This window comes from Amblyomma americanum, chromosome 10 (genome assembly GCF_052857255.1).
Source record: "Amblyomma americanum isolate KBUSLIRL-KWMA chromosome 10, ASM5285725v1, whole genome shotgun sequence".
Classification (NCBI taxonomy): domain Eukaryota; kingdom Metazoa; phylum Arthropoda; class Arachnida; order Ixodida; family Ixodidae; genus Amblyomma; species Amblyomma americanum.
In genome coordinates this window covers 43,728,077-43,741,084 of record NC_135506.1, presented here as the reverse complement: position 1 = coordinate 43,741,084, position 13,008 = coordinate 43,728,077, and the positions used below count along the sequence as shown (strand labels likewise).

The following is a 13,008-nucleotide window of genomic DNA, read 5'->3' as shown; positions in this document are numbered from 1 at the left end:
GTAAATCTTATTTTTTGGACTCCCTCAAAACAGTGGAGAAAAAAGTTAACAGCAAAATTTATAGCAAAATTATGTATTGTGGTTATGTTTGTAATTCTTGATATAATTTACTTACGATTTCTGACAAAATGAACGGGGGCGCCAAATTAGCCTCGGGACTGTGGGGAAATGGCGCGCATCGACTGCTGTGTTCAACAGGGATCTCAATACAGGCTCAAGCATGTAACTTCGTTCTTGGAATCGTTACAAAATGTAAGAAAAACTGAGCGAAGTATCTTTATTGAGCTTGGGAGCTTTGCTTGAGCGCATCCGTCATGCAAAACTTGGGCACGCGCTTCTCTGTCGTGTACTTTGATCGCCCCCACAAGCTACCGCTGAGGTCGTAAGGTTTCTGTGGACACAGAAGCACAGCTTGCTTCAAGATGACCGCACCTTTAGAGCCTGGCAAGATTCGTCGGCTCGACGAAAGTGTCACGAATCGCATCGCTGCCGGAGAAGTGGTCCAGCGACCCGTGAACGCGCTCAAGGAGATGCTCGAGAACAGCATCGACGCCAAGTCGACCAGCATCCAAGTAGTGGCCAAGTGCGGCGGACTGAAGCTCTTGCAAATCAAGGACAACGGCTGCGGCATCCGCAAAGAGGACCTCGACATCGTCTGCGAGCGCTTCACCACCAGCAAGCTGGTCAAGTTCGAAGACCTCGGTTCCATCGCCACGTACGGGTTCAGGGGCGAAGCTCTTGCCAGCATTAGCTACGTGGCCCGGGTCACAATAACTACCAAGACTGAGGAGTCGAAGTGCGCGTACCGGCTGTCGTACCTGAACGGCAAACCATCGGGACCCCCGAAGCCCTGCGCAGGGAACAGGGGCACGCAGATCGTCGTCGAGGACCTGTTCTACAACGTCCCCACGAGAAAGAACGCATTCAAGAGCCCGACCGAAGAGTACAAGCGCATCGTCGACGTCGTCAGTCGCTACGCGGTGCACAACGCGGGCGTCGCCATGTCCGTGAGACAGGCCGACGAGTCGACGACGGACGTGAACACCATGGTGGAAGCAGACACCCTGCAGAATATCGAGTGCGTCTATGGGAAAACCGTCAGCCGCGAACTGCTGCCCGTCGAGTGTTCCGACCCGAACTTGAAGTTCAAACTGAAGGGCTTCGTGTCGAACGCCAACTGCTCGTACAAGAAATGCACGATGCTGCTGTTCATCAACCACAGACTCGTCGAGAGCAACGCGCTCCGGAAAGCCATCGAGTCGGTGTACGTGTCATATCTGCCAAAGAACGCTCACCCGTGGCTTTACCTGTCACTGGAGATCCATCCGGCCAACGTCGACGTCAACGTCCACCCGACTAAGAAGGAAGTCCACTTCCTGCACGAGGACCTCATACTCGAGGCTGTCCAGAAGGCGGTGGACACCGCCCTTCTGTCGTGCAACTCGTCGCGGTCTTACCTGACCCAAGCCTGCCTCCCACGCGTTGCGGCTACGAAGTCAGTTTCAGCAACAGCAAGCAAGAAAACTGACAAAGCGGGAGTCGCATCAGCTTCTGTCGATGAGAGGCACATGGTGCGGACGGACTCCCAAATGCAAAAGCTGGATCCTTTCCTCAAGAAGCCATCTCCGGCCGTCCAGCGAGCCTCAAGCCAATCCACTCGGGACGACGAGAATGCCGATGAGGACCACGCAGAAGAGCGACCAAAAGTCAAGCTTCAGAGCATCATAAACCTCTGGGAGACAGTTGTCAAAAACACCCATGCGGGACTTCAGGAACTGTTCCGCAACCACACGTTTGTCGGCTGCGTCAACCAGAGGTACTGCCTTGTGCAGCACAAGACCGAGTTGTACCTGATTAACACTCGGAAGATATCTGAAGAACTGTTCTACCAGCTGATGCTCAAAAACTTTGGCCGCTTCGGCATGTACCAGTTCTCCGAACCCGCTCCGATTTACGACCTCGCAATGATGGCCCTGGACCTTGAAGAATGTGGGTGGACGGAAGCAGATGGTCCCAAGGAAGAACTTGCACGCTACATGTCAACGTTCCTGACGTCCAAAGCCGAGATGCTGGACGACTACTTTTCACTCGGCATCAATGAGTCGGGAGAGATCACTTCGTTGCCCATAATTCTCAATGACCACAGGCCACCCATCGAAGGACTCCCTATGTATGCTTTGCGGCTTGCAACGGAGGTCGAGTGGGAAACTGAGCAAGAGTGCTTCGAAACATTTTGCAGGGAGACGGCGCGGTTCTACGCAGGACCGTCGCTGGACCCTAGCGAAGATGATGACCCAAACAGTTGGAAATGGGTGACCGAGCATGTTGTGTTCCCAGCAGCAAAGCAAACGCTTAGGCTGCCTGCAGAGTACATGGAGAACTCATGCGTGTTACAAGTTGCGAGCCTGCCTAACCTGTACAAAGTGTTTGAAAGGTGTTGACGTGTGCATTTGTGCTCAAAAGACAAATCATTGGAGTACATCAGTCTCTAGTGAAGCGAGCAATGGTGCTGCATTTCCTTGAATCAGAGATGAATGTTCTGAATAAACTTGTTCTAGCACAATTTTGGACAGTGCTAAGCCATAAGGTTGATGGCTCGCCATGTTTGGTTTTCAAACTTTTCGCACAAATCTTGCAGGCAGTTTGTTGCAGAAATTGAATTGAGTGTAATATACAGGAGCTTCCATTAAATTTTGAGCATTCATTTAATGATAACTAGTTTTCCTCTGGGTGTATATATATTCAACTTTAGTATAAAAGTAACAATAAATTCATCTTTCTGCACAAACTGATTGATCCCTTTTATACTAGAGGACCCTGGTCAGAGGTGTTCAGGCCACAAGGTTTAGTTTGGAGCAATGTTATCTGGACACCTAGGGCACACCTCAAGTTCCAAATCTCCAGAAGGGAAGGCAAACGTTAATCCTCCAAACTCTTTGAGCACCATAGGTGAGGTACTTATGTCAGAAGTAAACCCTGTGACACGAGTTCACCAGTCTACTTTACGCTGTGTGCTTCCCATGAAAGCTCATGTCACTATAATTGCCGCTCCTGCATAACTTCTTCAGAGTGCAGCACAGATAAGAACCAACTCTGCGCAGTTTCAACACCAACAGAGGCTACGAGAAACTCCGAGAAAGAACAGGCCAGTTTGCTAACATTGACACAAAGCCATTTATTACTCCTGTGAGACTCGTGAGCAATCCTGAAAACTTGCTGTTCCCCGCTGCAATACATATATACAAGGCAGGTAATTCTGGCAATTTAAATACACTGAAATTGCACAAGCAGGCCGGTCAACGTTCCCTGCAGTCATGTTGAAAAACATGCAGTATAAATGTAGAAACAAATATAAACATCGCTATGGTGCCATTAAATCGCAGAATGTGACACACACACAAGTACTGCAACAATTTTATGCAACGCAAGTTGCACTATGAGCATCAATAAAATTTGGCAATAATTCCTTCAATGCAGCTTCAGAAATGTGTGCAGTAACCGACTGCATGCCTTCACGACAGAGTCGCGCAAAAGACTTTTTCAGTGAAAATGTATAAGACATCACAACCTAAACCACACACGAGCATAAATGTATACACAAATATATAAGCCTCTGAACAGAGTAGAACGTATCATACAACTTAACGAGTGCTTTTGTACAGCCAGCATTCGCACCCGGCAGACACAGGAACTTTGAAAACGAGTGTTGTCGTCAAAGTCGCAAACTCAACGCTGCTAACGAAAAAGAGCGACATCAGCCCACTGTTATATGCACACGGATACAAATCATTGTTAAAAAAAAGATGTGTAGGGGTCTGCTCGTGGAACAAACAATACTAAACGTAAGTGTGTGCAGAAAGGCCCAGGAATAGCTGCAGTGATGAAGGCTCACACGCAGTTAGGCCAGCTGAGGCCGCCACATGCTGATGAGACAATGATGTAGATCACCACCTGCACATTGACAGAAACAAAACTGTGACTGGAGTAGTCGTAAAAATGAACATAAACAGGCTGCTTTATCTGCGAGCGTAGCTGCACAAAATAGATGTGTAGCAGTTGGTGCCTACTGCAGTCTTGAGCTACAGATACTAGCCAAATAATATTCAGTCGTTATATACACTTGTTTTGTAGTTCCTGCACATGCTCTTGTCAACCACATCATGCATCAAGGTTATAGTTTTTAGTGCAGGGTACTTCAGCACAGGCCACCTTTCTCTAGCACAGCTTGAACTTAAAATTCATATGAACAGACTTCGTGCCTCTAAAGGTTGCACTGGTTTTGCCAAATTGTTTAAAAAAATAAGGATACCCTTTGTACAGTTTATTATATTAAAAAAAAATATATCTCTTCACAGTGCATATGCAAAGAGACCTAAATCAAATTCTGATGCTGTGAAAGTAATGCTATAGCACTTTATGCTATACCAAGACAGTGCTCAAATTATGCTGCAAACAAGACAAAGTTTGAATTTTTTTAAACAAGAGTCGACTAGAATGGTCAAAGAAGTGCAACATGCACTGCAAGAGGCAAATGGTCAAATGAAAACTGCACATCGATTTAATGGAAAAATAAGTTCCGTCACTTCCATAATCCCACTTCTCACAAAAGCACAACTACCTTGCAGAAGCACGCTCGACGAAATGGAAAGCGCGACAAAGTCAAGAGCATGAGAGGCGCAGCAGAAGTAAGCAAATCCGGACAAAAGCTTGATAGAATGCTCACCAAGACTACAACGGCAATAATGATGGCTATCTTGATGTTCTTTATCATCATTGATCGGGCAAGGTTGCGACTGCTCTTGCGGAAGGTCACCGACTGAAAATGGAGGAACCAAGAAATTACTACCAATCCTGGCACCAACAGGCTGCTACAGAGCAAGTGCCGACGTGTCAGGCTCACCGTGCTCGATAACGCCTCAGTCTTGTTCACCAGAAGTTCCAGCCTCTCCCCCCTTGACGTAACCGTGTCTGCATACACACAGCAAAATTCCATTTAGACGTGGATTTCATGCGAGTTCAGTGTGAAAAATCGATACCAAGACACCATGAGCTCTTGGCCATCGAAAACTAAGAACACCATATTAGATGCAACTAAAAAAAAAAGCAGGTAACCCACGGGAACTTGAACAGTTGTGTTTCAGTCAGTTTTATTGTGTCCCACTAACCTTTTACGAAGACTATACTGGAACCAACTGATAGATCAGCATAGGTGTTCTCAACCTCTTCAACGCAGGGAAACCACCAGAATCGAAAAAGCAATGAGAAAGACCATCTCACCAATGTTCTTCACCATGATCCCCTTGAGTTCATCGATTTCCTCTTGAACCTTGGATATGTTGTCGCCATCCTTGCCAATGCCAGAGTAGTGTTTCTGCAACACACAGCCATGAGGTGCAGAGGTTAATCAGCGCATGTCCCCGCTCGTGGAAAAAAAAAAAATAACTAAAGAAAGCTCCAGCTCACCATTTGGTTTGCCAGCACCCGGGAGAATTCACTGTTCATCGCATAGGCGAGCGCTGAATGAGCTTGACGACCATAACTTGCTTGGAACCTGCAATACACAGAGCACGCCTCAGTGTCACCCATCAAAAAGGATTACCCAAAAGTGAGAAAAATTTCTGACTGAAACTTCATGTCTAAATGGTTGCTAAAAGCAAGCTGCCTTTGCTGAAAGAGGACACTGAAAAAGCAAGCAGCTGCGCATAAACACTGCTTCTCTGACCACATAAAAGTGACTACTACAACATGTTTTGTGGGTCTAGGAGGATTATCTTTTGAGGGTCGGACTTTTTGGTTCTTATTCTTTTAAACTTTGACGAACTTTTTTAACTGATTAATTAGTTGTTTTCTCGATGGTATAATGTGGTGTTCCTGTGAGGTCAAAAGTCACAGTTCATCTTAGCATTTAAAAAGTTAAAGGGACCGTGAAATGATATTGATGGTCATATTCTAGAAGAGCAACAGATCTGTAGGGTGGTCTTTGCGAGTATATTAGAGCCAAATTTAAAAGGTCTGCGTGGACCCTATCATTTACAAATAATTTTTAAAAATTGCTGCTCGCAGTAGCTTGCAACCGATTACGGCAACATGAGCCTTCTCATTGGACATACCCAGGCGGCGTTGGCGGTATGGAGCTAGATAGGGCATGGAAGGGTGCAGCCCTGACCTCTTTTCTTCTTTGTTTTTCTACCACTTCAGCATGTATGACTTGAGGAGGGATGAGGAAAAGCATCATTTTTAATCACTGATATCTTCGGTGTTAATGTACCTAGCTAAAAAATTTTTGTAGTGCGGTGACGAGCAATGAAATACGGATACCTTTCCTGACCTTGACCATTTCATGGTCCCTTTAAGTGATGAAAATGTTAGACAGAAATGCAACTGGAAGGTAATTTCTAAAAGGTGGATTGTCATGATTTGTTATCACTGTTATGTTATCACTGGGTTGTGCAAGGTACAGTGAGAGGGCAAAGCATCATGTGATCTGTGTTGACGACAGTGATGGAACAGCTGCTTAACCATCGTAGTAGCCAAAGCACGGTGTGTTTCTCGGTGCTTATGCATGGTTTCAAGTGTCCTTACATGCAGTGGAGAATTCTAACAAAGTAACCGCCCTAAGTGGCCAACGACAGTGAATGGCACTGCGCCAGCAGATGCTTGGCGATGTGTCGGAGCCTCCCACTCTGCAGAGGCATCGAGTTAGTGCACTAATAACTCAAAACACACACCTGCGTGACTTAATCCAACGCTACAACCATTTCGCACCTCCCCTGGGTTCCACACTTCATTAACTGGCTGCTATAACCGACTAACTCCTACTCAATAGCCAGCTAGCTGAAGCGTGCATGTCAAGGATACTGCCCTTTTTGGGGCAGTATCGTTCAATATCCTTCAGTCGAATTTCAATAATTTAATTCCGTGTACTTTATCTTTATCTTTGGCTGTTTAAACTGTAGTCCACCCCTAGTTATGTCCAGTAGCTGTCAATGTCACTGAAGATGAATATGATAGCAGCAATTGCTCACAGAGGATTTCCTTACCTGCCCTGAATGTCTGCCAAGAACTGGAATGCTCTGACCCTATCGAATTCCTGCAAGTAGAGACACCAAAGCAGAAACTGATGTCAGAAAGCAAAAATACACTTTGCACTTTTGCTCTGTAGCGAGAACAGAAGCAAGTTCAACTGCAAGCCAGGAAGAAATTGCCCAAGCTAAAAGTGAAGCAAGCCAAGTGTCAAGGCCTCAGAAAGCCCAGTGGAATCTTGCCAACCTCCCTGGCATCTGAAAATTTTCACTGGGAGCTCTTTGTTCCTAGCCAGACATGCATATAATGATTTGGACCACTTAAACAAAAAAACTGAACAGACCTTATTCTATGAGCAATCGCTCCGTTTGTACTGAAGAGAAGTTGGTACTTTTTTCACTCTCGGATACAGCATCAGCATGCACTGACACATCATGTTTAAACATAGCTGCTCTTTCATTTTCACCAAACAACAAACATAGAAACATATGGGGTAACTCCCGGTGTGCCTGTTCAGAAACTTTTCTCTGCTGTGTTGTGAAACTAAAGCTATGGCTTCCAAATATACTGTGCACAGTGTCACAGCTATTAAACTAACCTGTCTTTGAAAATTTCATTTATAGCTGTCTTGATTCCAAGATTTTAAGTTAGAAATAGTGGCCTGAAAACAAGGTACAAAAGGCAGGGATGTCAACATAAATGACATTGCTTGCTACACACAGACAAAAGCAAGATGCAGCGCTAACGACAATGACTCCTGCGTTGGTTTCGCTACGAAGAATATGCCACTATATTTCCTCCAGAAAAGGAACAATTGAAGCACCGAGAGAAACAATTCTTTGTTTGCTATGATCACTTTTGAGATATAACATCACAGCACACAAATACCAATCACGAGAACAGGCTCAATTATGCTTACGTCGTCAGTGATGCAAAGGTATATGATGCCATCCTCATGAACGTAGTGGAACAGGTAGCTGGAATGGGCAGAAAAAAATATTTAACTGTCAAGGGCCAAAAATGCTGTAGGCAAGCACTAGGAAGGTGAACTCACAATTAATAACAATTACCTCTGCATTGCTGCCAAGGGTGGGTGCAAGCAAGACATCTGAACAGGGATAGACTGGGTGCTAAGCTACCAGTTACAAAAACAATAAAACTTGGCCATGCCATACATGAAGTCACTACCAAACTCTTGTGCGAACTTCCACACCCAGCACTGAATCGGTTTTAATTCTACAGGTCACCACTCAGAAACATTGCAAAATAAAGTTCCAACAGGCTTACGAGTGGGCGGACTCTTAAGTTTTAGTTCATTTAATTCAGCCTCATTAAATTTACTCTTTCAAGCCTGTAATCATTCTCAAGTTTAAGGTGGTTTGTCAGGATCACAATTAAGCCAGCTAAATGCTGTCGCTACCAGGCCAACTACCAGGTAAACCTCTCCTGTTCAATTAAGTCTCTCTCTCTCTCTCACTTTGAATTTTTAATTCAGCCTTGCCCTGCCAGCCTTGTTCTATCTGTTCAACTGGTGCGGTTCATGCCTGTACTCCATCTACCACCTTCTTGCAGCGGTATAAAGCTATGAGCTCGAGGTAATGAGTTCATTATCTATACTGTTCTCACGCATTCATAAGCCAACCACACGTGTGGAAGCTGTCGCCTTGCACTCACAGCTCCACTCCATTGCAAAAAGTTGCGAAACGGAGCACAACTCTGGAATCCGAAACCAGGATCTATCTCCAAACCAGGGAGAGAAATTTTTCCTTCACTTGAAAAGATTTAAGAAAGCCATAAAACTCCTTTTCACAGCTGTGTGGTATAGTATGAAGGTGGTGATGGTGGCAGTGGTGTTCCATTTGGGAAATTCTGCCTTTTTGGGGAATTTCAAATTTGGCAAAAAGGGAACCTTCATGGGTTTTCGGGAATTTCAGGGAAGCGACTTCGTTTTCCAAATTTACAGATTTTACAAACTTTTGCAGGGAAAAAAAGTGCCAGAAATAGGGATTTTCTCATCTAATTAAGGGGGTTTTCAGTCAGGACATGCAACGTCACCGGGTGGGTGATGGTGGAGGGTGCAGTTACTCTCCCCCATCAGCACAAATGCAAGTGCACTCACCTCCCATGGGAGTAGGTAAGCTTGGGGACATCTGGCGAGATCTTGCCCAAGATCTGCTCAGTGACCTCAGAGAAGTTGCCTGCGCAGCTGGCATACCGAGACAGCACCGTGCTGCCTCGTGCCACCACGCAGTACAGCAGCGGCATGACAGAGGCTGTGGTGCTCCCCTCTGCTCAGGCTGTACGGCTGCACGCAAAAGGCCTCCATTTATTTTCGATACTTCCTCTCTTTTTTTTTTTGACATGCTGGGCAGTAAAGGATCTGATCCAGAGCAGCACTTGCAATACTCCTCAGGCTTAGCCAACCATAAACCACACTGCATTTACGTTAGGTTGGATCAGCATTTACTTGAGCGCAGAAACAACCATACACAGGAAGAAAACGTAATTTGCCTTTTTCACACAGCTGCACTGAATTTGTGCGCCTCTCCTTCTCTGCCCTCTCCCGAGATCCACTGGTTGATACAAACTACCAGCTTCCGATGTGCAGTTTGTGCTGGCAAAAGGTGGCGGAAGCTGCAAGCAAACACCTGCTGCTTTGCATGCACAGTTGGCATTATGTTGATACTCTGTTTACATCCAATTTCCTGGGCAGCAAACATTTTCTCGCACTACCCAGAGGATGCCACATATTAAAAACTACAAAAACAAAAAAGTCAATTCTAGCTGTCTGGCAATCATAAAAATGACTGTGCATTCTTCCTGTGTACAGTTACTTCTGGGACACCCCGTAGTAAGCATGCTACCTCCTCTCCTTTACAAGAAAACTGGCCAATGGCGACATTTCGAGGCCTACAAATGGTGTGCATGCGCAAGAAAAAAACATCACAATGTTGGCACTGCCTGCGTACCACTCCTTGGGCACATGCCAGACAGCGTATAGAGGCTGTTTACATGACGGCAACAGGTATGTCATTCTTTGAAACTTGGATGTAGCGCTATTAGGAAGACCACAGAGAGCGGACGACAAATATGGCGTGTGGAGTTTAATGTCCCAAAGCTGCATGCTGACTGTGAGAGGCAGCAGCACAGCGGAGGGCTCCGGATTAATTTCGACAGCCTGGGGTTCAACATGCCCCGGCTTCTCACAGCATGTGGTGTGTTTGCATTCCTCTCCATTGAAATTTTATGCCACAACTTGGATCTGGGCCCACAACCTTGGACTCAGCAGCCCAACGCCATATCCGCCAAGCCACCGTGGTGAAGGTGCAGACACCTTTCAAGTCCTGCCCAGGTAATTTCAGCTACAATATTGCTACCCTGCATTAGTTCTTGAATTCGCACATTCTTGTTGATTCTTCACATTACAGCATTATTTTCCTTTCAGCAACTAGCTGCACCAATTTTAGCCTCACTTCTGGCTTTCTTGTAACTATCAAGGTTTCAGCCCCAATAGGAAGCTGCTGACAAAACATTTGTAACACTTCTCTTCCCATACACTGTGGTGCATTGCAGCTTTTAACTTGATAGCATCTGCCAAACAAATGCCATCTTTTTTTTCCTGTTAATTTCTTTCTCATGCAGGGGCTTTGAAACACTTCAAAACATCTTGATATACTCCCTCATTATGTGTTGAACACTACTTTTTAACTCTACCATAGTACTTTGCCTGTTTAGACGGCTAATCATTCACTGCCATTCATACCACGAGTTACTTAGCAGGACAACATTATCAGCAAATCTGAAGATGCTGATGGCATTCCCCATTCACTCATGCTGAACTGTTCCCATGAAAAGATTGCGTCTTCCTTTCTGACTAGATAACCAGTTGTCTGTCAGGGTGACAGCAAGCACACCAAGAGAAACAAACTAATCAAAGCTATGGGGTCAGATGGGGGAGAAGTTATCATGAAATCTGCTGGGAGGTTTCAACTGGCACAAGATAGGCTATCGTCCTGCGGAGGACTTGACCTAGCTAATGATTACGAGTGCGCATCGCAATCAATGGAGGATACACGGTCATTACATTTCCTTCTCACTCGACCGCAATGGTACGTCCATCTTTCTCATCTGTATCCAGCCATGCAAACCCGGTTCATGAAATTCCAACGAACTATACCAGGAATCGGCAGTGCTATGCTACATAAAGAGCAGCCAAGAAATATGTGCTAACGACTTTCAGTTCTACAGATGATTGAGAGAGCTATAGATAGAATTCATTTGCCAAGATGCAGACATTGGAATTAAAAGATCTCATGAACTGTCACCATTTATTTAGTGCAAGTAGAATTGGGATCCTAAACTAGTTACTCAAGCTAATGCCTATCCCTGGCTTTATCTATGAACACGTAAACTGGACACGAAACACATGCAGAAGGTCCCTTGAACAGTACAATTTAGAATATTCAACGAGCAAAAATACTGGTAGGTTAATTTTAGTTCACATCAACCAAACACTTAGATTAAGTCTAATATGCAACGTGTGACAGTTTGCCAGTGACGCAAAAGTAAAGCGCACTGTGCATAAGAACTTGCTAATGTTGACCAGGACAGCAATTAGTTTCTGTCCACCAATAACTTAGAATGAGCAGAAACATGACAGCACAAATGCAAAAAAATAACATAGCACCGACTGCATCCATGAACTCAAAGCAGCAGCGACAGCAGTAAATGCCATAGGCATTCTTATCATGTTAGCCTCGCATTCAAAAAATAAAAAGCATTTGTACTCCCAAGCACAGATTTAAAATATCCCTTACTAGAGATTAAGGCTACATTCAAGCCGCTACAACCCTTTGGTTGCATCATTGCATGAAACAGCCTTCTATAACAGCTGATGCCCTTGAACTGTGAAACCCAAACATCTACGGAAACGTTCACGGCCAAAGGCTTTGTTTTCATTTGCCTCAGGGCGTCACGTTGCATGACGAAAGCCGCCTATCAACTTCCAGGGCTCCTCGCCGTAGAGTCGACACTGCTGTTTGAAGTCCAGATGCAACTGTAAGGTGACTCGCAACGTGCGGAAAAGCACTCTATATAAGAAAAACGCGTAGTAACCGAGAAACAATGTTGCACAAGCCCAACAGGTGAGCTGCCGCTGTGACACAGTGTAACTACGTATAACCGACACTCCCACAGTCACTGGTACAAATGTGGATATCATGCATGCACAGCCGTTGGGCAGCGATCACTCTTCGAAGCCCTGCACTCGCTGAAGGCACACCCCTACTGTCCCCTTTTCTACGCGACAACCGTTCAATCGCGCGGAAAGTCGGTCCCTGCTCACATGAGAATAAAAGAGCGCAAGCACACAACACACGTCCCGAGAGTGCGGGAACATGACTTATTTACGACGAAACTATTGTGTGCGCGAACACGACGACGAAACCACACTTGAGTTCCAAGTCCGCCCTGCTCAACTGATCGTGACGCTGCCGGCGTTGAAGACAAGAAGCAGGCGCTTCCGAATGCGGTCGTCGATAAGGAAACGACGCTAAAAACACTAGCGTACACAGCTGCGCACTTCAGGAGGGCGGCTGTGTTGTGCTGCAGTGCGGGCGTGTGCATGGCTACGAGTCACTCACCTCTGGCGTCTACTCGAGGGCGGGTGAAGCGAGCGCGGCTGCCTCGCTCGACGCTGACTGTTTAATGCGAAGGACAGCGTTTGCTAGCGGCAGGCACCTCGCCTGTCGACGCGCGCAATCACGTGAATAAGCATTAGCGATTGTCGAATCTCGGCATTTTTATCGCGACGCACAGAAAGAGAAACACGAACCCTTGTGGACAGTGTTGACGAACGGAAACTCGGTGTTTCCTTGCCTGCGCTTTCTCTGAACTCGCGCCTCACGGCTGCTAGAATGAGTCATGTTCGCCGACCTTTTAACTATTTTTTAATCGCACCATTGTTCATAATAACGCTACGCTTTT

At 45.8% G+C, this 13,008-nt stretch overlaps 2 protein-coding genes across 5 annotated transcripts; one reads left to right on the top strand and one right to left on the bottom strand.

Annotated features, from left to right (window-relative positions):
• The first annotated feature begins 160 nt into the window (after positions 1–160).
• Positions 161–2,788, top strand: Mlh1 (DNA mismatch repair ATPase Mlh1). Its single transcript, XM_077640453.1, has one exon. It carries the CDS (start codon positions 423–425, stop codon positions 2,439–2,441), a length of 2,019 nt encoding a protein of 672 aa, XP_077496579.1. The 5' UTR covers positions 161–422; the 3' UTR covers positions 2,442–2,788.
• Positions 2,789–3,150: 362 nt separating this feature from the next.
• Positions 3,151–12,940, bottom strand: Vamp7 (Vesicle-associated membrane protein 7). Of its 4 annotated transcripts, none has more exons than XM_077640457.1 (9): positions 12,857–12,940; positions 9,143–9,320; positions 7,943–8,000; positions 7,041–7,090; positions 5,464–5,551; positions 5,278–5,371; positions 4,901–4,968; positions 4,724–4,816; positions 3,151–3,951 (listed from the first exon to the last, which is right to left on the bottom strand). In XM_077640457.1, exons 2-9 carry the CDS (start codon positions 9,286–9,288, stop codon positions 3,889–3,891), a joined length of 660 nt encoding a protein of 219 aa, XP_077496583.1. In that variant the 5' UTR covers positions 9,289–9,320; positions 12,857–12,940; the 3' UTR covers positions 3,151–3,888. The 4 variants fall into 4 exon arrangements, with proteins under 4 accessions (XP_077496583.1, XP_077496584.1, XP_077496581.1 ...); XM_077640458.1 differs by having other exon boundaries at positions 9,143–9,328; positions 12,857–12,924; XM_077640455.1 differs by having other exon boundaries at positions 12,666–12,887.
• Positions 12,941–13,008: the final 68 nt, after the last annotated feature.

Coding starts and splice junctions, on each gene's coding strand:
- Mlh1 (XM_077640453.1), top strand. CDS start 423: ATGACCGCACCTTTAGAGCCTGGCAAGATTCGTCGGCTCGACGAAAGT.
- Vamp7 (XM_077640457.1), bottom strand. CDS start 9,288: ATGCCGCTGCTGTACTGCGTGGTGGCACGAGGCAGCACGGTGCTGTCT. Junction 4,969..5,277: donor GATCATGGTGAAGAACATTG/GTGAGATGGTCT, acceptor GTGTGTATGCAG/ACACGGTTACGTCAAGGGGG. Junction 3,952..4,723: donor TTATTGCCGTTGTAGTCTTG/GTGAGCATTCTA, acceptor GTCAATGTGCAG/GTGGTGATCTACATCATTGT.